Source organism: Echiichthys vipera (assembly GCF_963691815.1).
Source record: "Echiichthys vipera genome assembly, chromosome: 17".
NCBI lineage: Eukaryota > Metazoa > Chordata > Actinopteri > Perciformes > Trachinidae > Echiichthys > Echiichthys vipera.
In genome coordinates, this window is record NC_139842.1 from 1,217,674 (window position 1) to 1,240,984 (window position 23,311).

Genomic DNA, 23,311 nt, shown 5'->3' on the forward strand with positions numbered 1-23,311 from the left:
AACTTTATTTAAATTATAATATTAACCTTTTATATTTTCCCAACTGCTTTTGTTTTCCCTATAAAAAAGAAATCAACAAATAATTAATCATTTATATTTATTATTTTTATATTTTTTGCACCCGATAAAATGTCCTTGACCTTGAATACGTTAAAATTTAAGCGTTTTAAAGGGCTTCAAGCACGTAAACGAACCCATTTCATATTTCTTTATATCAACACGTTTATTTCTTATTATTTTTATTTATTTTTGATCCCTATAAAAATGAAAATACTCAAGTTAAATCAAAGTGACTCAGATTTTATTGTTTTTATTTATTTATTTTTAATCTCTTGGTCGTTTTTACAGAGTTATGAAGCCTGTTGATATTTCTTTATACTACCATGTTTATTTATTATTTTTAAATATTTTTTTGCAAACTATAAAAATGTAAACACTCAAGTAAAATCAAAGTAACTCAGATTTGATTGTTTTTATTTTTTTTTTAATAACTTGGTCGTTTTTACAGAGTGATGACGCAGAGCTCAAAGTTCCCATTGACCGTGAACGCAGCAACACGTAGTGGCTTCTGATTGGCTGAATGACCGGAAGTGAGAGGACGGTGAATCCACGGGATAACGCGACACTTTCGCTGTTATTTTTAATAAAAACAGTTTTAATTCCGTTAAATTTGAGTTTTTACAAACAGACTTTTGAATGGAATTTAATTCTTTAATATTTAATTCATGTTTCCCGTTTGTTTTGTTCTGTTTTATCGGACTGAAGGCGGCGGGACCGTCCCGGGACGAAGGCGGCTGGTGAGTCTCTGATCCCGGGCAGGTCTGCACCGACCCCCGGGCAGGTCTGAACCGACCACCGGTTAGCTCTGAACCGACCCCCGGTTAGCTCTGCACCGACCACCGGTTAGCTCTGAACCGACCCCCGGGGCAGCTCTGAACCGACCCCCGGGGAAGGTCTGCACCGACCCCCGGGCAGCTCTGCACCAACCCCCGGGCAGGTCTGAGCCGACCCCCGGGCAGGTCTGCACCGACCCCCGGGGGGGGGAAGTTATTCCATCGTGTTTACTTTGATTTATTCCGGTTTGAACATGAAATCTAAAGTGTTTTCTGCTAAATGTGGCCCAGTTTAATCCCGAGACCTGCTGCTGTGACTGTGCGGACTAAACATGACTAAAGTGTCAGTAAATAAACTAGTTAAGAAAGATATTAATGTATAAATAAATGAATTAATGAATACATAAATAAACGAACTAGTTAATAAAGAAATGCTTAATTAAATACATAATTAAATAAATACAGGAATTAATTAAAAAATCAATAAAGATAGAAATAAATAAATGCATGATTACATAAAGACAGGAATACATTAATTAATAAATAAATAAATGCCCAAAAATGTAAAAATAAATGTAAAGCATTTAATTCTTTTAAAAAAAATGCATTTATACATTTATTATGTTATTTCTTTATGCATTTATACATTTATTAATTTCTTTATTCAATCATAATGAATCAAAAGTTACATTTGTGTTGAGTGCGTGGAGCCAAATCTCTCTGACGCAACTCTTAATAAAGAAATAAATAAAAAGACACATGCATGAATAAGTAAATGGGGCCTCCTGCTCCTTAACTCACGGAGAATTAGAAAAACATAAATAATTAAATGTAAGAGAATAAAAGTAAAGAACTGAGAGTAAAGCGTTTCCTGTCACTCGCTCTGTTTGTTTCAGGGCGTCAGACGCAGACGACACACTTCAGGATGAAGGCCTTTGTAACATCGACGTGTTTGACGCGTCCTCGCTCTCACACCAGCAGTTCATCGACAGGTACACACACACACACACACACACACACACACACACACACACACACACACACACACACACACACACACACACACACACACACACACACACACACACACACACACACACACACACACACACACACACACACACACACACCTGATGATGAACCTGTGTCTCTGCAGATACGCGTTCAGCAAACCGGTGATTCTCAGAGGCCTGACCGACAACACGGTGCGTATCACGTCTCTGTGGAACCTGCACATACACTGCATATACACACGTGTGTGTGTGTATAAACATAAATATAAATATATATATAAGTTTTAAATAAATTTGACTTAAAGGTTCAGGTGTTTTCAAGTGTGTATTCGATGAGACACAGTCAGTGTGTTTCCTGCAGTAGAGGACGTCGGTTTGGAGAAGCAGACGTGAAAAGTCGTAGTATTTTCAGACTAAAGTGGATTTGTTTGTCAGGGCGCCCTCCCACTGTGCCTCCGTGCCGTGCCCCAGCACGTGTCACGGCTAAAGTCTGGTTCCTTTGACCAGTGTGAGTGCAACCGTACCACGTCTAGGAGCGGCACGCTTGCCGTCCACGGCCCGTTTGGGAGAGGTGGGCTTTAGTAAAGCACGTTTGCACGTGTAAGAGCACGAGCGTGCGCACGTGTACGAGCACGAGGCCTACGGCGGCTCTGAGGTCATTTCCTGTGTGCCTGTTGGGACGTAGAAAAAAGAAGGAGGGACCATGCGCGGACATTTCAAACAATGGCGGTGAAAGGTTCACGTTGGTGTGATGCGGAGGTGGAGTGTTTACTGCAGATTTGGTCGATGAAAAGATTCAAAAACAGTCGACAAGACGCACAAAAACTCCGACTCGCCAACTCGCTGAGTCAGCATTGGAGCAGTGACTCTGTGTTTGAGGTAATTCCACTGTTTTTGTGAATGGAGTCTGGAGAACTGCGGTCTGCTGCCATCTACTGTCGGTTACACACCCTGACTGCAGCCAGAGGGCACATCTTATTTTATTCTGATTTCCTTCACTTTACATTTTTAATTAAAGCTGAAAGTCACAATTTAAACCTTTGTTTCATCTGAAAGTGCTGACACAAACACACACACTCACACTGTTGATACACAGCTATATAAATATATAAATATAATGTATTTTTGTATATGTATAATTATGCTGACTGTGTTTTAGAGATTCAGGTCGTCGTGCTCCAGGTCCAGTTTGCTCCGAGAGTACGGCGCCCGGAGCGTCCGGCTCAGCACGGCCAACACGTACTCGTACAGGAAAGGTGAGCGCGGCTAACACGGTCTGCACGTACGGAGTCACAGGAGGGACAAAATACACAGAATCAATCTGTCAAAGAACGTGGAAAAATAAAGAGAAATAAAATAATGTAAAAAGAATATTTAGAAACATTTTCATTTATTTATTTACTCTTTTACAGATTTATTCACTTCTTTTTATTTTTATATATATATTTATTTGTTCTGCACATAAATGTCTCTATGTCCTGTTCATTTTAAAAACATTTGTATGTGTTTTCACAGGTTTGTTCTAACGTCCTGTTCCTCCTCAGCCTCCACTCTGAACACGCTCTGATCTCTGTCTGCACTTAATAACTGTGGTGTGTCGTCTGTTCCAGTGGACGTTCCTCTGCAGGAGTACGTGGACGTGTTTCTGAGGCCTCAGGCCGCCGCCGCCCTCGGCAGCGGTGAGTTCAACACCTTCAGGGCGCCCTCCCACTGTTCCTCCGTCCCGTGCCCCGTGCTTTAGGGTCCTTGTCCCCCCCTCCACACGTGGTACGGTTGCACTCACACTGGTCAAAGGAACCAGACTTTAGCCGTGACACGTGCTGGAGCACGGTACGGAGGCACAGTGGGAGTGTGTTCTTAGTGACAGTGACGTTATAGCAAAGCTCCTTACAGTGTGTGTGTGTGCGTGTGTCTCTGTGTGTGTGTGTGTGTGTCTCTGTGTGTGTGTGTGTGTGTGTCTCTCTCTGTGTGTGTGCGTGCATGTGTGTGCGTCTCTGGTTGTGTATGTGTGTGCCTGTCCGTGTGTGTGTGTGTGTGTGTGTCACCTCCTCTCTGTCGTCTCTCCTGCAGAAACCTTGTACTTCTTCGGGGACAACAACTTCACGGAGTGGCGGCGTTTGCTGGACCTGTACGTGTCGCCGCCGTACGTCCTGCCTCACACCAGCGCGGCGCTCAGCTTCGGCATCGCAGGTCCACGACGTTTTCACTGATGTCAGACGGAAATCAGCTCCGTTTTAATCTTTATGAACCCAAACAAACGTGTTTCAGACGCTAAAGTTCACAGAACGTTCGAGCTCACCGATAAAAAAAAACACACTTTCTGTTGTTTACACTCACTTTTGTGTCTTTTTATTATTTAAGTCATGAACCAAAATTCATTTAAACTGAAACTGTTGCTTTTAATCACAATTCATTCATTTATTAATTTATTTCTCTTTATTTTTCATTGACGCATTGATTATTTTAATAAATGAGATAATAATAAATAATATGTGTGTGTCTGTGTGTGTGTGCCTGTGTGTGTGTGCGTGACTGTGGGTGCGTGTGTGTGTGTGTGTGCCTGTGTGTGTGCCTGTGTGTGTGCCTGTGTTTGTGTGTGCCTGTGTGTGCCTGTGTGTGTGTGTGTGTGTGTGTGTGTGTGTGTGTGTGTGTGTGTGCAGGTCCTGGGACGGGCGTGCCCTTCCACTGGCACGGCCCCGGGTTCTCGGAGGTCGTGTACGGCAGAAAGGTGCTGAGTCAACTCCTCTCTGCCTGAACTCGTCTCTCTGCGGAGGACGCACACGTCTCTCTGTGACCTCACTGTGACCTCACTGCTGCTCTCTGTGACCTCTCTGTGACCTCACTGCTGCTCTCTGTGACCCCACTGTGACCTCACTGCTGCTCTCTGTGACCTCACTGTGACCTCACTGCTGCTCTCTGTGACCTCACTGTTGCTCTCTGTGACCTCACTGTGACCTCACTGCTGCTCTCTGTGACCTCACTGTGACCTCACTGTTGCTCTCTGTGACCTCACTGTTGCTCTCTGTGACCTCACTGTGACCTCACTGTTGCTCTCTGTGACCTCACTGTTGCTCTCTGTGACCTCTCTGTGACCTCACTGTTGCTCTCTGTGACCTCACTGTGACCTCACTGTTGCCTCACTGTGACCTCACTGCTGCTCTCTGTGACCTCACTGTTGCTCTCTGTGACCTCACTGCTGCTCTCTGTGACCTCACTGTGACCTCACTGCTGCTCTCTGTGACCTCACTGCTGCTCTCTGTGACCTCTCTGTGACCTCACTGCTGCTCTCTGTGACCTCACTGTTGCCTCACTGTGACCTCACTGCTGCTCTCTGTGACCTCACTGTGACTCTCTGTGACCTCACTGCTGCTCTCTGTGACCTCACTGCTGCTCTCTGTGACCTCACTGTGACCTCACTGCTGCTCTCTGTGACCTCACTGTGACTCTCTGTGACCTCACTGCTGCTCTCTGTGACCTCACTGCTGCTCTCTGTGACCTCACAGCGCTGGTTCCTCTACCCGCCCGACCACGAGCCGCGCTTCCACCCCAACCGCACCACCCTGTCCTGGGTGACCGAGACGTACCCACACCTGCCCGCGGACCAGGCTCCGCTGGAGTGCACCATCCGACCTGGAGAGGTAACGCCACGTCTGCTACGGGACACGCTGAGACACGTAGAGACATGAGACAAGTAGAGACACACTGAGACATGAGACGCTGAGACACGCTGAGACATGCTGAGACATGAGACGCTGAGACATGAGACACACTGAGACATGAGACGCTGAGACATGAGACACACTGAGACATGAGACGCAGAGACATGAGACACGCTGAGACATGAGACACGCTGAGACATGATGAGACATGAGACACACTGAGACATGAGACGCAGAGACATGAGACACACTGAGACATGAGACACACTGAGACATAAGACACACAGACATGCTGGGACATGAGACACACTGAGACATGAGACACACAGACATGCTGGGACATGAGACACTCTGAGGCATGAGACACACTGAGACATGATGAGACATGAGACACACTGAGACACGCTGAGACATGAGACACACTGAGACATGAGACACGCTGAGACATGATGAGACATGAGACACGCTGAGACATGAGACACACTGAGACACACTGAGACATGAGACACACTGAGACATGAGACACGCTGAGACATAAGACACACTGAGACATGAGACACACTGAGACATGAGACACACTGAGACATGAGACACGCTGAGACACGCTGAGACATGAGACACGCTGAGACATGATGAGACACACTGAGACACGCTGAGACATGAGACACTCTGAGACATGAGACACACTGAGACATGAGACACACTGAGACACGCTGAGACATGAGACACGCTGAGACATGATGAGACACACTGAGACACGCTGAGACATGAGACACTCTGAGACATGAGACACACTGAGACATGAGACACACTGAGACACGCTGAGACATGAGACACGCTGAGACATGATGAGACACACTGAGACACGCTGAGACATGAGACATGCTGAGACATGAGATACACTGAGACATGAGACACGCTGAGACATGAGACACACTGAGACATGAGACACACTGAGACACGCTGAGACATGAGACACGCTGAGACATGATGAGACACACTGAGACACGCTGAGACATGAGACATGCTGAGACATGAGATACACTGAGACATGAGACACACTGAGACATGAGACACACTGAGACATGAGACACACTGAGACATGAGACACGCTGAGACATGAGACACACTGAGACATGAGACACACTGAGACATGAGACACACAGAGACATGAGACACGTGACACACTGAGACACACTGAGACATGAGACACACTGGGACATGAGACACGCTGAGACATGAGACGCACTGAGACATGAGACACGCTGAGACACGCAAAGACATGAGACGCACTGAGACATGAGACACGCTGAGACATGAGACACGCTGAGACACACTGAGACACGCTGAGACATGAGACACGCTGAGACATGAGACACGCAGAGACATGAGACACGCTGAGACATGAGACACGCTGAGACATGAGACACACTGAGACATGAGACACACTGAGACATGAGACACACTGAGACATGAGACACTCTGAGACATGAGACACGCTGAGACATGAGACACACTGAGACATGAGACACGCTGAGACATGAGACACGCTGAGACATGAGACACGCTGAGACATGAGACACACTGAGACATGAGACACACTGAGACATGAGACACACTGAGACATGAGACACTGAGACACCATGTTTTCCTGTAATGCTGATCTCACCACTAACTGGACCCTCTGGTTTAAAGACGTCTTTCTCTCGCCGCTGCGTCAGGTTCTGTACTTCCCCGCCCTCTGGTGGCACGCCACGCTCAACCTGGACACCAGCGTCTTCATCTCCACCTTCCTCGGCTGAACTCCAACGGACCGGAAACGCTCTAAACGCTCAAAGCGCCGGTTCCTGGGGTCAGAGTTCAGTCTGAGGAGCAAACAGAGACGTCACCATGAGACTTTTATCACATTTAGACTAAATTTAACAACCTCGAGCAGGAAAACACTGAAATAAAGAACATTTAAGGACCAAAAAGGTAAAAACACACAATTATTAACATCATTTTAAATAAATATTTCATCTTTAATCAGTCAGGGGAAGTTCGTTCAGTGATAAACACTTGATTCACTCTTTTCACCTTTAATAAAAGTTCATTAACCTATAAAAATTACTTTCAATTGAGAAAATATTCAGTTTTTTAAAGTAAAATTGTGATTTTCTTTGTAAATTTGAGATTAAAATGTAACGTTTATGAGGAAAAAAGAGTAATTTAAGAGAATATTCAAGTGTTTTTATGGTAAATTTGTGTTTTTTGTTTTGTTTTATTGTAAATTTGTGGGTTTTTTGCTCATTATTCTAATAGTTTTCTTAAAAGTTGACACTTAAAGTGATTTTAATGTAAAAAGAACCTGTAAATTTAGAGACGGACCAAATATCAAAGATAAAAACAAAGAAAACGACTTTTTTAAAAACATATCTACAGAAATAAATGAACAAATGAATGAAAACGTGTGTAATTATTCTTTATTTGTCTCTAAATGCATCTTTTTATTCTTTTCTGTGTTTACTTTTTATTACAGGTTTATTCTTTTTTATGGCGTTTCTGTGACTTTTTATTCATTTAAAAACACGTTTGTGGTTTTTAACGTGTTGTTTCATGTCGACTGCTGCGTCTTTGACTCTTTGAGGCTGTTTCCCTGCAGCTGCAGCTTTGTCTTTGACTCTTTGAGGCTGTTTCCCTGCAGCTGCAGCTTTGTCTTTGACTCTTTGAGGCTGTTTCCCTGCAGGAGCACGTTTGGTGGTTTCCACTCAGCGTTCGTGATTAAAGTGAAGCAGGTTTTTGGGGATTCGACCCAGAGAAAGTGTTTTCCTGTTCCTTTTCCTGCATTATTTTAATTTTTTAAAGACGTTTTTGTCCTTAATTTCCTCATTTTCCAGTAATTCTTGTGCATTTTTCCAGTAAATGTTTCCTCATGATGCTTTTCTTTGACTCGACACAGTTTCTGCTCAAATTTGTCACGTTGTGATTACTTGATATTCCGTGTATTATCTTTTATTTATTATATTTTTGACGATTTCACATTTTTGCTTTTTATATTTTAGGAATTTAAAACTTTGCAGACTAGAAACAACGAATATTTCTTCATTTTTACAGTAAATGTTTCCTCATGATGCTTTTTTCATTTTGTTTAAAATAAACTCTGCTCACATTTCTCATGTTTGATCGATTTTGATGACTTGATATTGGGCGTGTTATCTTTATTATTTGTCCTATTTTGTATTTGAATATTTTATACTTTAGGAATTTGTATTTTTGTCTATTTTATATTTTTGGCGCCTCTCTGCTAACGTTAGCCACCTGAAGCTAACAAACACTATTTCACACCTATTTTATATTTTTTCCATTTATCAGAAAACCTTTAATGTTTAACGCAGACGGGGAAATTCTTTTGTCACAGCAGCAACAGAGTATGACAATATAAGATAAAAAATAGCAAAAATAAGCAATAAAGTTAAATTTAAAAAGGGAAGAAATGGAAGTAGACATATGTACATATTCACATGATGTAGTGCAGTTGTTCTTGTTTTGTAATAAAATAATATGGAGTGAATAAATAAGATTAAATATGATCAAATAGTGCAAAAACAGAAGTGACCTTAGTACAGTACATTTATATTTGACTATTTTATATTTTTGCTACTTTATATTTGGGTATTTCATATTGGTTTTATTTTTATTTGATTCTATTTATATTTTTGACTATTTTAGGATTTTATATTTTTGGCGCCTCTCGGCTAACGTTAGCCACCTGAAGCTAACAAACACTATTTCACGTTATTTCAACACAAAAACATAATTAATAAAATCATAATCACAAACCTGAGCAGCTGCTGTTTGAACGGGACTCTGGAAACTGAAGGTTTACAGGGAAATCACTTTAAAAAGTCTTATTTCCTGTGATGTAGAGAAAGAGGGTTAGCAACCACACCAGAGCTACAGGTGTTTGAGCTGTGACGGGAAACGCGTCATCCGGGACACGCCCACCGCCACATGTGACACGCCCACCGCCACATGTGACACGCCCACCGTCACATGTGACACGCCCACCGTCACATGTGACAATAAAGTTTTATTTTTATTATGAAAAATATAAACGTTTAAATAAATAAATAAATAAACATAAAAACACACATGAAACAAAATAAACATTAAAAACTAGCAAAATACAAAAAACAACATATTTAAAAAGTAAACAAATAAAAACACATTATACTTAAAAAACAGTAAATAAACAATAAATATTTAATAAAATTAATATAAAAACTAAAGAAATGTAAATAAATAAACATCAGAAACGCACAAAAATGAATAAACATGAAAACAAACATAAACACAAAATAAATAAAAAATAAACTCACATAAAACAACGTAAATCTTAAAAACAAACTAAAATAAAATAAATAAAAATAAAAAACTAAATAAAAAAATGAAAACACATTCTAAATAAAACACACACAATAAAATAAATATAAATAAGAAAATAAATTTATATAAACACATGTAAAAACAAACTAAATAAATAAAAATAAAAAATAAACATACACCACAATAAAAAAGTAGAAAAACACAAAATTAATAAAAGTACAAACTAAAATCCATTAAAATACAAAAGAAATATAAACCCAAAATAAATAAACAACAAAATACATTAGAACCAGATAAAGATGAAGATGAAGATAAAGATAAAGATAAAGAGCTGAACATGGTTTAATTACAGAAGCAGCACAACAGCTTTCAAACATTTGCATAGTTGATATAATTTTTATGTCTCTAACAATAAAGACCAACATAATGTTTTAAAACACGAGAGTTCGGCATAGTTTAACGTTATAAAGTGCGAATGCTTCCACGCAGCCGCTCTCCGCTCCGCTCTAACACCTTAACTTAGACTTTCACAGTCCTAAACACGTGTTTGTTAAGTTCAGACGCCGCTCACTGAGGTGGATCACGTCTGGTCACCGGTGCAGTGAAGACCTGAAGTTCAGACGCCGCTCACTGGGGTTCATCACGTCTGGTCACCGGTGCAGTGAAGACCTGAAGTTCAGACGTTGCTCACTGAGGTGACTCACGTCTGTTCACCGGTGAAGACCTGAAGTTCTGACGCCGCTCACTGAGGTGAATCACGTCTGTTCACAGGTGCAGTGAAGACCTGAAGTTCAGACGCCGCTCACTGAGGTGGATCACGTCTGTTCACCAGTGAAGACCTGAAGTTCAGACGCCGCTCACTGAGGTGAATCACGTCTGTTCACCGGTGAAGACCTGAAGTTCAGACGCCGCTCACTGAGGTGACTCACGTCTGTTCACCGGTGCAGTGAAGACCTGAAGTTCAGACGCCGCTCACTGAGGTGGATCACGTCTGTTCACCAGTGAAGACCTGAAGTTCAGACGCCGCTCACTGAGGTGAATCACGTCTGTTCACCGGTGCAGTGAAGACCTGAAGTTCAGACGCCGCTCACTGAGGTGGATCACGTCTGTTCACCGGTGAAGACCTGAAGTTCAGACGCCGCTCACTGAGGTGGATCACGTCTGTTCACCGGTGCAGTGAAGACCTGAAGTTCAGACGCCGCTCACTGAGGTGGATCACGTCTGTTCACCGGTGCAGTGAAGACCTGAAGTTCAGACGCCGCTCACTGAGGTGAATCACGTCTGGTCACCGGTGCAGAGAAGACCTGAAGTTCAGACGCCGCTCACTGAGGTGGATCACGTCTGTTCACCGGTGAAGTGAAGACCTGAAGTTCAGGCGCCGCTCACTGAGGTGAATCACGTCTGTTCACCGGTGCAGTGAAGACCTGAAGTTCAGACGCCGCTCACTGAGGTGAATCACGTCCGTTCACCGCTGCAGTGAAGACCTGAAGTTCAGACGCCGCTCACTGAGGTGGATCACGTCTGTTCACCGGTGCAGTGAAGACCTGAAGTTCAGACGCCGCTCACTGAGGTGAATCACGTCTGTTCACCGGTGAAGACCTGAAGTTCAGACGCCGCTCACTGAGGTGAATCACGTCTGTTCACCGGTGCAGTGAAGACCTGAAGTTCAGACGTCGCTCACTGAGGTGGATCACGTCTGTTCACCAGTGAAGACCTGAAGTTCAGACGCCGCTCACTGAGGTGGATCACGTCTGGTCACCGGTGCAGTGAAGACCTGAAGTTCAGACGCCGCTCAATGAGGTGAATCACGTCTGTTCACCGGTGAAGACCTGAAGTTCAGACGCCGCTCACTGAGGTGAATCACGTCTGTTCACCGGTGAAGACCTGAAGTTCAGACGCCGCTCACTGAGGTGGATCACGTCTGTTCACCGGTGCAGTGAAGACCTGAAGTTCAGACGCCGCTCACTGAGGTGAATCACGTCTGGTCACCGGTGCAGTGAAGACCTGAAGTTCAGACGCCGCTCACTGAGGTGAATCACGTCTGTTCACCGGTGAAGACCTGAAGTTCAGACGCCGCTCACTGAGGTGAATCACGTCTGTTCACCGGTGAAGACCTGAAGTTCAGACGCCGCTCACTGAGGTGGATCACGTCTGGTCACCGGTGCAGTGAAGACCTGAAGTTCAGACGCCGCTCACTGAGGTGGATCACGTCTGTTCACCGGTGAAGACCTGAAGTTCAGACGCCGCTCACTGAGGTGGATCACGTCTGTTCACCGGTGCAGTGAAGACCTGAAGTTCAGACGCCGCTCACTGAGGTGGATCACGTCTGTTCACCGGTGCAGTGAAGACCTGAAGTTCAGACGCCGCTCACTGAGGTGAATCACGTCTGGTCACCGGTGCAGAGAAGACCTGAAGTTCAGACGCCGCTCACTGAGGTGGATCACGTCTGTTCACCGGTGAAGTGAAGACCTGAAGTTCAGGCGCCGCTCACTGAGGTGAATCACGTCTGTTCACCGGTGCAGTGAAGACCTGAAGTTCAGACGCCGCTCACTGAGGTGGATCACGTCTGTTCACCGGTGCAGTGAAGACCTGAAGAGCAGCCTGGGATCTGAGACGTGTCTGTGAAATATAAAGTGCATCAAGTGTTCACTAATAACATCTTCTCTCTGGTCGGTCCCGGTCAGAGCGGTCGAGGCTGGTGCAGACCCGCCGTCTCCGGGCTCAGAGCCGGACTGTGTGTGGCCTTGGAGGGGCTCCAGTTCCCCAGAGAAGCCTGGACGGCCTTTCGGTGAGCCAGCCTGTGTGTGATGGAGAAGCCCGCGTTCCCCTCCAGCTGAGACAGAACCACCAGCACCTGTCTGGGAGACACAGAACACGGCCAACAAGGTCGTCATGTGAGTAAAAACAACCAATATGTGTTTATACAAAGGTACAATGGGAGGACGGAACTAAGTACTTTCCACTCTAAATATGGAAGTTTTTACTGCTCTACGTCGAATTTAAAGCTTCAGATTATTAAAACGCAACATAATCAACTCAAAAGTGACGTGTTATTGTAGGTTTATCACTGTTAGCAGCTGCAACATTAAAGACTTTTAGTCTGAAAACACTGCGACTTTAGTTTCCAAATGAATGATGAACACATTAACGCAAAAATCAAGTATGGAAGACGAAAACTGCCACAATGAAAGAATAAATGACTTGATAAATGCAAAGGAGGGGGAAATGAAATAATACAGAAATAAACACATACTGTATTTTCCGCACCATAAGGCGCACCTTCATGAAACGTCTTATTTTGAAACTTTTTTCATATATAACGCGCACCACATTATAAGGAGCATAGAACAGACGCTACAGTGGAGGCTGGGGTCACGTTCTGCATCCATTAGATGGAGCTGCGCTAAAGGGAACGTCAACACAACAGTCAGGGGAGGTCGTCTTGTTGCTTCCTCCACTTCGGCACCATTGATTGGTTCATGTTCAACTCTCTGGCTGCTGCTCTATTCCCGTGTTCTGCTGCGTGACTAATGGCCTTGAGTGTAAACTCTGCGTCGTAAGCGTGTCTCTTAACAGGAGCCATTTTGGGCTCTTTACACAAACACACACATGGAAATGAAACGGCACGCTTCACGCAGTCGTATATCTCAACATGCACCGCGCGTTACTTCTTCTACGGGGGAAAATAGAGTCGGCGGCTGCTCACCGTAGTTGGAGACCTGTTGTGGCTCAATATTGGTCCATATATAAGGAGCACCGGATTATAAGGCGCACTGTCGGCTTTTGAGACATTTGGAGGTTTTTAGGTGAGCCTTACAGTGCGGAGAATACGGTGCATGCATTTGAAAATGAATGAATAAATTCCAAAATAAAATTGAAATGAATAGAAATAAATGTCAGTGAAGTGCTTTACAATAAGATTCATTGAGTCTCAGCAAAAGGAAAATCAGAGAGTGTTTAAAAATGTGTTTCCCGTGACTTGGATCAGGTCCAGAACGTGTGTTTTAGGTTGTGAAAGGAGCTTTTAAATAAACTTTATTATCATCGGCCAACTGGAGTAGCAGCGACTGACCCTGATTCCCGTTATGAATTATTTTTTGAATGAACATAAAAGTATTGACAGTCTCTAATAACAACCATAATAACAGCAGACGTGAGCTGAATGAAGTGAATGCCGGGTGCGTCCTGTGTTGGAGCAGTGAACCTGTGCAGAGGGGGGATGCTGTCGACCGTCTTCAGGCTGCTGCGCGTCGACACCACGTTGAAGCTCTCGCTGCAGTCACACGACACGTGCAGGTGGTGCCTCGGGTGTCTGTTCTCCACCATGACGATGAGCCCCGCCCAGCCGTGGGTCAGGTAGTAGCAGGTCATCCCCTCCCGACCCTGGGGTGGAGGAAGGACTCGGATCCTTTACTGCAGTAAAAGTACGGCTAATACACACACTGTGAAAAAACTCCATAACTTTGAGTCTCTAAATACTACGACTTTAGTCTGAAACACTACGACTTTAGTCTGAAACACTACGACTTTAGTCTGAAACACTACGACTTTAGTCTGAAATACATCGATCTTTAGTCTTTTTAAAGACTTAAGAAGCAGAATTGTTTCTCAGCACATAAAGAAAAACTTAATTCACCCCCTGAACACAACCACGCTGCTAAATGTGACTCGTTACCTCGTGTCTCTCCCCTTTAGTCTCCGTCAGCTGGATGACGGCGTCGGCGATGGTGGTGTTGGAGGCGGTGACCTGCTCCACCATCACCAGTCTGGAGCTGTAGACCGCAAGTGTGAAGCCCGGCACCTCGGGTCGACTGCAGCTCGCTGAAGAGACACAACAGTGGCTCATTTACAGATCTGAAGAACGCATTTAAAACATAAAGTGTGTGTGAAAAAAAAGACAGATGAAAGAAAAATATAAAAAATAAAGAAACAAACACGTCAAAAGAATGAATTTAATACTAATGGATGAGTTTGAAGTAGTCCTCCTCAGGTCCCGGTGCCGGCGCTCTTACCGGTCCCCTCGGAGCCGGTGGCGTGCCAGTGGTTGAAGGCGCAGCAGAGCACGGCGTATTCTCCCGGCTCCAGCATGACGTCGCAGCCCACGAACCTCCTCACGGAGCGGCGGCTGTGAGCCAGCAGACGGCCCAGCGCCGGCGCGCCAGAGCTGTCGTAGGACACTCGGAACAGCAACACACACAAATCCAACAGGTGGCTCTCTGCTGTGTCCCAGCGCCTGAGGACACACGGACACACGGACACTTCAGCTCTCACTCTTTCATCTCCTCAGTTATCCGCATCATGGGTGAAGTGTCCATGGAAAATGTTAATGACGTTCTATAAATGTAGCAGAGCAGTTTTTCATCAGGAGAATTCATTTAGCCTCAAAACACTACGATCTTTAGCCTCAAAGTGTAGTTGCAGTGATGTCAGATAAGGTGCGTTTGTAAAATCATATTCATGTGGAGAGCTGCAGGTCGGTGGGCGCTGTCCTACCTGCTGCCCTGCTGGAACAGAGCCAGCTCCATGGCCGTCCTCTCCAGCACGGTGACGGACACCATCGTCACCGGGACGTCGGCTCCTCGGGGGAAGACTCCCGGAGCTCGGACCTCCTGCCAGTCTGAATGAATCTTACAGATATCCACCGAGTCAAAGTACCTGCCAGGGTCAAACACACGTGCAGTAAGATGTGCCTCCTCACGTCCTCTCTGCTCCTACGACCCTCAAATTGTTTCATGCCTCCCTCAGACGCTCGAGACCTTCATGTCTGAAAACGTCCGCACACAAACACGACTATTCAATCATCATATGTCAGTATTTTTTAAATTATTTTCTATCTCTTAAACAACTTCAAACCTGCTCAAATGATGCGTTTTCACAGCATCATTAAACCTGTTTAAGGACAAAAGAACATTCTAGTCTGTGTGTTTAGGTCAGATCTCCATGACAACACGGAGGGGGAGGGGCTAGTTTTTATTTTATTGGAGGTTAAAGTCTATGAATAATTAGGGGTGTGGCCTCTTGAGTGACAGCTAGCCTCTGGCCCTCACTTCTCCTCGGAGGTAAACGTCAGCCAGATGGACGTACGCCCCTCCCCCCAACGTCACATACATGCCATTTTTTGGTCAGAGGAAATGAGGCGGAGTCAAAGTCTGACAGATGGAGACTCCTGTAGGCGAGGACGACTGGATCAAGTTGAGAGAACGGACCTGACGGAGACGCTACGTCTTTGGAGCTACCTGATGAAATCCCAGAAGTCGATCCAGAACAGGCCGTCCTCGGCTCGCTGGGCGCACAGCTCCCTCTTCAGGTGTGGAGGCCAGTTGGGCCAGTCGTCGGCCCAGGGGCCAGTCCAGGAGAAGCGTCCCCACGGGTTCCTCAGCTGCACTAACCTGAATAAAACAATACAGGAAGCAGATGTCGGACGCCACAGAAGGATGTGAAGTTACTGTTTTCACCACTTCATCCACCTGTTCGTGCCTCCTCACCTGTGACCGTCTACATCCCTCACATCGAGGACAGAGTAAGCGTGTCGTGGACGTAGACCCAGGGACTCGTACTCCGAGTCGTCCACCTTCATGTTCCCGCCTCCACAGGACGCCCCCATCAGGAAACTAGCAGCACAAACAAAAGACAAAGAGTTTAATGTTTGAATGTTAGTGCAGTGTTTTCAGTTCCCGGACACTCACCCTGCTTCTTTGGAGCTCAGCATTTTGGCCCAGATGAGGTCCGTGTCGATGGGCTCCTCTTTGGGGTTGGTGGCGCTGACCTGCAGGGCCAGCGACTCGCAGGGCGCCCCGGTCAGCGTGGACAGGCCCTCGATAGCACGACCCGCCTGCAGAGCGAAGTAGGAGCCGTGGAGCTTGGCCAGAGCTTTTTCAATCAGAGCCACCCAGAGCTGCTTCCTCTGGGCCTGAGAGAGGACGAGAGGAGCAAGGGAGGGTTCATCGTCTCCTGACCGCAGCTCAGGAACACGTCAGGGGAGCAGAGGGACATTAATGCTGCCTAAAGTGGAGTTCAGCACCACAAAAAGATGCAAAATGACTGAAAATAGATGAAAAACCAGCACAAAAAGATGCAAAATGACTGAAAATAGATGAAAAACCACCACAAAAACATGCAAAATGACTATAGATATTAAATAACTCAACGTGACATCCTGTGTTCACCTGAGAGAAGAGGAGGTGTCCGCTCTCGTCACACGGCAGCATGTCGTCCACCAGCACCGTGGTCCACGAGCCGTCTTTGCACAGGCGCACCTGATAGGCTCCTTCTGCGCACAGCGAGCGCGTCACCATCACCTTCTCCACCAGCTCGGAACGTTCGGCCAGAACGGCCAAGGCACTCAGGAACCTGTGCCGACACACTGGGTCACTGCTCTGCGTCCAGCGGGAGCTTAAAGCAGCACCAGGGGACGTGCGGCTTCATTTTTATTAAGACCCTTTATTACAGAACTCACCAGCAGTTACCCAGAAGTCCCTGCAGGATGTCGGACGGGCGGAGCGTGCGGAAGACAGACCACTTCACCGCGCGGTCTCTCACGTTGCACCAGTTGATTTCGTGAGGACGGAGCCACTTCCTGACCCGGTGCTGGACGCTGTCTTCCTCCGGGAAGCCCACGGACTTTGGACCAGGGGGGAAGCTGTCGTCCACGAACGTCACGGCGTTCTGGGAGCGAGCAAAACAGATCACACAAAAAATGTTTACTGAGGGAATAAATGTAGAATGCAGCTTTAAGTGGAGTCTCCTCCTGCTGGGCATTAGAGAGAATGCAGCTTTAAGTGGAGTCTCCTCCTGCTGGACATTAGAGAGAATGCAGCTTTAAGTGGAGTCTCCTCCTGCTGGAAATTAGAGAGAATGCAGCTTTAAGTGGAGTCTCCTCCTGCTGGACATTAGAGAGAATGCAGCTTTAAGTGGAGTCTCCTCCTGCTGGACATTAGAGAGAATGCAGCTTTAAGTGGACAGTAGAGAGAATGCAGCTTTAAGTGGACAGTAGAGAGAACGTGCGGACCTGTCTGCAGAAGCTGACGATGTTCTCCCACAGCTCCTTGGCCTCTCCTTCGTCGCTCTGCCGCAGCGCCTCCACCAGCCTGCTCTCCTTCCTCTTCGAGGACGGCGTCGGTCTCAGCTGGGCGACCTGCTGCTGAGGAGTGTGGCAGGCCAGGCAGTGTTTGGCTTCCACCCTGTTAATGAGAGTGCACGCCGGACACGACCACTCGTCCGTCCTGTTAACGGGGACGATGCACGGCGGGAACGAGGCGGAGGACGCCGGAGACATCGGGGACATCTCCTCCTTCAGGGTGCTGAGCCGTCTGCCGGGCAGCAGCTCTGGCTGGGCGCAGAGATGCGACACGGCGAGCGTCGACGGAGAAGGGCTTAAGTTGTGAGTCTGAGCGGGGCAGCCCTCCGGAGGCGGCACCTCTCTGCGGCTGCAGGGGAGAGGGTTGTTATGAGCCGAGGTTGCGTTTGGGTGCGACGCTTCCACCGGTGAACACTCTCCTCCCGTGGATATGGAGAGGGACAGCGCCCCCGCCGCAGGCCCCGGCTGCTGCGCGCCCGGCGGATCTTCAGGTGCGAGCAGGGCGTCTGCAGGGATCTGGGGGAGAGACAGTTTGCGTGGACCCCCACACGCAGAGCAGGACATGGAGGTCGGGGTGTTCTGCAGAGTGCACCTCAAACACTCCCACACCAGGCTGCTCATCACGCCGTCTTTCCTGCTTTTCTGCCCGCACAGCTCGGCAGACGACGGCCTCAGCGGACCGGAGCAGCTGCTGGAGCGCCGGGGCCGGGGCTGGTCCTGGGAGGAGCCCCGCGGCCGCTCCGGTGCTCCAGCGTAGCCGCACAGGGAGCAGGCCAGGCTGGCGGGAGGGTTGGACAGCGTGCAGCGAGGGCAGGACCAGCTGCCGTCCTCCCTGCCCGTCCCCGTCCCCGGCCACAGCCACCGGGTGTCCTGTCGTCTCCGAGGGGCTTCGCAGATGGAGCAGCGGGGGGCGCCGGCGGCGTTGAGGAAGGTGCAACAGCCACACGCCCACTGGCTCCGCTGCACGGGCATCGAGCCGGACGAGAAACTGGAGAGAAAACATCACATTCAGAATCAGAGATCGAAGTATTTCTACTTTAGTGCTGACGATGATCAGATAAAGGTCGTTTCATTTATGAATTCCTTCCATAAATAAATATAAATAAATATGTTAAACAACCACATGGAGAAGAATACGTTTGTAAACTCATCTTTTAGTGGTGGTTTTGCATCTTTTTTTAGTCATTTTGCATCTTTTTTGTTGGTTTTGCATCTATTTTTAGTCATTTTGCATCTTTTTGTGGTGGTTTTGCATCTGTTTTTAGTCATTTTGCATCTTTTTGTGGTGGTTTTGCATCTATTTTTAGTCATTTTGCATCTTTTTGTGTTGGTTTTGCATCTATTTTTGCATCTAAGATTTTAATTATTAGAGCAACAACTTTTATTTTGCATAGATCTTAAGAATAAAACACTTAATACCTTTTATTAAACTCTCATATATTATATTACTTTTATTGTTATATAATTATATCATATGGAGTATGGACAGAGACAACTGCAGGGTGTTAATTCTAGTTATCACAGAGTTCTTCATCTGTTATCAAAGCTGCTTTAACACTTAAATCGACCCTCTGGGATCAATTACCTCTCATCTGTTATCACTGAATCACTGACTTCCACTCTCACAACTGATGAACACGAGGCATTTGGCTTTAATTAATTGTTCGCGCTAAATTATGAGTTCAATGAGGTCTTAAATATTTAAATAAGAGGTTAACACTTGGATGTGTCATTCAGGAGTGGTTGGTTCCAGTTTGGCGTTTGATAATCATGATAAACGGGAAATAACCACCACAAATATCTGCTCAGGACCGGTTTCATGTGAAAAACAGGAGCTGAACTCTGGAGGAGAGAAGGACGAGCGGGAAACTCCAAATAAAAACGGTGCATTAACATTTTTCTTTCGCCTTTGGGGGAGAAAATTAGAATTCATGAATATGGAAATGATCCAAAAAGCTGCAGCACAGGAACAACATAAAGTGTCCCTCGCAGACTGATTATATAATATTCATGATTTTCTTACCGCCACCGCCGCCACCGCCGCCACCGCCGCCGCCGCTAAGATCCGTGAACAGCGTTTGTTTCTTTGTAAAACACTGAGTTTAGGACAAAAGCTCATCTAAGTTTAATGTTCCCCGTGGTGCTCCGGCTGTGAAACAGACCCAGATTATCTGTGCAGCAGCAGCAGCAGCAGTAACAGCAGCAGCAGCAGCAGCAGCAGCAGCAGCAGCAGCAGCAGCAGTAACAGCAGCAGCAGCAGCAGTAACAGCAGCAGCAGCAGCAGCAGCAGCAGCAGCAGCAGTAACAGCAGCAGCAGCAGCAGTAACAGCAGCAGCAGCAGCAGCAGCAGCAGCAGTAACAGCAGTAACAGCAGCAGCAGCAGCAGCAGCAGCAGTAACAGCAGTAACAGCAGCAGCAGCAGTAACAGCAGCAGCAGCAGCAGCAGTAACAGCAGCAGCAGCAGCAGCAGCAGCAGTAACAGCAGCAGCAGTAACAGCAGCAGCAGCAGCAGCAGTAACAGCAGCAGCAGCAGCAGCAGCAGCAGTAACAGCAGCAGCAGTAACAGCAGCAGCAGCAGCAGCAGCGGCAGCAGCAGCAGCAGTAACAGCAGCAGCAGCAGCAGCAGCAGTAACAGCAGCAGCAGCAGCAGCAGCAGCAGCAGTAACAGCAGCAGCAGCAGCAGCAGCAGTAACAGCAGTAACAGCAGCAGCAGCAGCAGCAGCAGCAGTAACAGCAGCAGCAGCAGTGACAGCAGCAGCAGCAGCAGCAGCAGCAGCAGCAGCAGTAACAGCAACAGCAGCGGGAGCAGCAGCAGCAGCAGCAGCAGTAACAGCAGCAGCAGCAGCAGCAGCAGTAACAGCAGTAACAGCAGTAACAGCAGCAGCAGCAGCAGCAGCAGCAGCAGCAGTAACAGCAGCAGCAGCAGCAGCAGCAGTAACAGCAGTAACAGCAGCAGCAGCAGCAGCAGCAGCAGCAGCAGCGTCCAGGGACACGTTCACACCGGAGCAGCCGCTGGGCCGTCATCTGTGTGCAGGCTGGCCCACATTTGACAGTGACACAGCCTGACCCGACCTGGACGGGTGACTGCAGAGAGGCATGCAGGTGTTCGAGTGCCGCAGGGATCAGCTGCTTCTGTAAAAACAAAATAATCCTAAATAACCGCAGCTGTTCAGGTGTTCAGGTGTTCACCGCGCACGCACGTGACTCAGTGACACCAACGCTTTGGTTTGCACGCTTTTATTTCATTGTAGTGAAGCTGGTTTAATACTCAATGAACACACGGACACGGGCCTTTTCAGACCTGTCAGATCTTTTATGGTGGTTTTGCATCTATTTTTAGTCATTTTGCATCTTTTTGTGCTGGTTTTCATCTATTTTTAGTCATTTTGCATCTTTTTGTGGTGGTTTTTCATCTATTTTTAGTCATTTAGCATCTTTTTGTGCTGGTTTTGCATCTATTTTTTGTCATTTTGCATCTTTTTGTGCTGGTTTTGCATCTATTTTTTGTCATTTTGCATCTTTTTGTGGTGGTTTTGCATCTATTTTTAGTCATTTTGCATCTTATTGTGCTGGTTTTGCATCTATTTTTTGTCATTTTGCATCTTTTTGTGCTGGTTTTGCATCTATTTTTAGTCATTTTGCATCTTTTTGTGCTGGTTTTGCATCTATTTTTAGTCATTTTGCATCTTTTTGTGGTGGTTTTGCATCTATTTTTAGTCATTTTGCATTTTTTTGTGCTGGTTTTACAGCTATTTTTGATCATTTTTTTGTGTATTTTGCGTCATTAAGCATCTCTTTGTGGTCGATTTTCCTCCCTATAGTAATTTTTTGTCTCTTTGTGATGATTTTTGGTCGTTTCGTGTATACTTGAGGTCATTTAGCATCTCTTTGGGATCATTTTGTGTTTTTTTCATTAACATTTAATGAGTCACGGCCCCGGGGCCTGAGCCCCGTGGGCCTGATCAGTATCCATCCATGAACACACGGTTTAGAAAGGAGCTGAAGAAATAACATTTATTATTATCGTACTATGATGTTTTTTCCTTTCATATCCTCACTTCAGAAAACAAGTTAAATCCACAAAATCTCTCCTGACATTTAAAGAAGTTCAAAGCAAGTTGTTCTGTTTAAAATCATGCTTCATCATAAAATGGTGCGTCTGATGAGATGTAAAGTGATCTGCAGACCCAGACTCCCGTCTACAGTCCGCTCATCAGGGGTTTCCCTGGTCGCCTCACGTTTCCTGTCAGAGAGCAACTTGACTCCTGAGGGCCTGAGGAGTCAGACGGAGGCTGGGACAGCGCGGCAGCACAGGAGACTTCAGATACACGACAGCGCATTAGACAGAGACGCAGTAATAATTAATAAGTGGAGGTTTTAAAGGCTGAGGTTTACTTTATATCGAACCATTCATCAAACATTCATGAGCACGTTCTGGAGAACTGCACGAATGAAACCTTCACATTTAAGGTGCACCGCGTGGCCGAACGACATTTATAACTCCTCTTTTTTACAGGTAGAGGTAAAAAAACAAACATCTGTCGGCCCAAAGACTCGTAACATTTGTTATCCTCATTGTGTTATTTTTATCATGTTAACTGAGGGAGCAAAAGTCTCGGCTCAAGAAAAATGTAAGTGCGTATCGGCCATCGGCCGTAAAAGTCCATATCAGTCGCTCCCTTCCCTTAACCTGAATATAATCTGTTTTTAAACTGCATGAGATGCTCTGTCAGCAGCTGAGAACCCGATCCATCCCAACATCACCCGGGACACTCGAGTATCAGACCCTAAACGTGTCTCCACAGGTGCGGCTGCTCATTGGCCCAGAGGCTGCCGGTCTCTCACCTGCGCTCCCTGTGCCTGCTGGGTCTCTGCAGCTGCCGGGGGATGGAGGTGCTCTGGCTGCTCCTCAGACAGCCCATGAGCGGGGACGGGGGCAGAGCTGCGCCCCGAGGACCAGCGTCACCTTCGGCCTCATCGGCGAGAGAAGAGGTCGAACCTCCCATGATGCCGCTGGCTCAGGAGGAAGCGCTCTGCAGGACGGGGCAGACGGAGAAAACAGCTGATCTCATTATGAAGATCTGATGCTTTTCTTTGTCAGATTTAATCCTGCTGACGTAACACCCTTTCAAAATACGATTTCCGGGTCCAAATCAAGCCCCGCCCACAGCTTCCTTCCTGGTTATCCAATCAGGAAGCTCTGTCAGCGTCAGTTCTCTGAGTGTCCACTAGGGGCAGGTTTCATAACAGAGCAGTTTCTCATTGAGCCCCATGTTAAACAGGCCGTTTACACAGCATCATTAAACCTGTTTAAGGACAAAAGAACATTCTAGTCTGTGTGTTTAGCTCAGGTCTCCATGACAA

The 23,311-nt window shown here is 46.5% G+C and overlaps 2 protein-coding genes across 2 annotated transcripts; one reads left to right on the forward strand and one right to left on the reverse strand.

The window, feature by feature from the left end:
• The first annotated feature begins 605 nt into the window (after positions 1–605).
• jmjd8 (jumonji domain containing 8) lies at positions 606–7,588 on the forward strand. Its single transcript, XM_083932118.1, has 9 exons — positions 606–797; positions 1,730–1,825; positions 1,990–2,038; positions 3,006–3,102; positions 3,457–3,525; positions 3,917–4,036; positions 4,507–4,574; positions 5,350–5,484; positions 7,227–7,588. The coding sequence occupies exons 1-9, from the start codon at positions 697–699 to the stop codon at positions 7,305–7,307; spliced, it is 816 nt and encodes a 271-aa protein (XP_083788244.1). The 5' UTR covers positions 606–696; the 3' UTR covers positions 7,308–7,588.
• Positions 7,589–12,550: 4,962 nt separating this feature from the next.
• On the reverse strand, positions 12,551–22,953 carry LOC310959622 (calpain-15-like; the record flags this gene model as incomplete). The annotated part of the gene is made up of 12 exons (XM_083931051.1): positions 12,551–12,728; positions 14,075–14,253; positions 14,546–14,691; positions 14,883–15,103; positions 15,364–15,525; positions 16,107–16,259; positions 16,356–16,481; positions 16,557–16,780; positions 17,037–17,220; positions 17,327–17,535; positions 17,879–18,935; positions 22,793–22,953. 12 exons carry the CDS (start codon positions 22,951–22,953, stop codon positions 12,551–12,553), a joined length of 3,000 nt encoding a protein of 999 aa, XP_083787177.1.
• Positions 22,954–23,311: the final 358 nt, after the last annotated feature.

Bases quoted from the DNA above. Each gene is read 5' to 3' on its own strand.
- jmjd8 (XM_083932118.1), top strand. From the start codon at position 697: ATGGAATTTAATTCTTTAATATTTAATTCATGTTTCCCGTTTGTTTTG. The intron at 4,037-4,506 runs GTCCACGACGTT...GTGTGTGTGCAG, and splicing joins GCTCAGCTTCGGCATCGCAG to GTCCTGGGACGGGCGTGCCC. The intron at 4,575-5,349 runs GTGCTGAGTCAA...GTGACCTCACAG, and splicing joins AGGTCGTGTACGGCAGAAAG to CGCTGGTTCCTCTACCCGCC.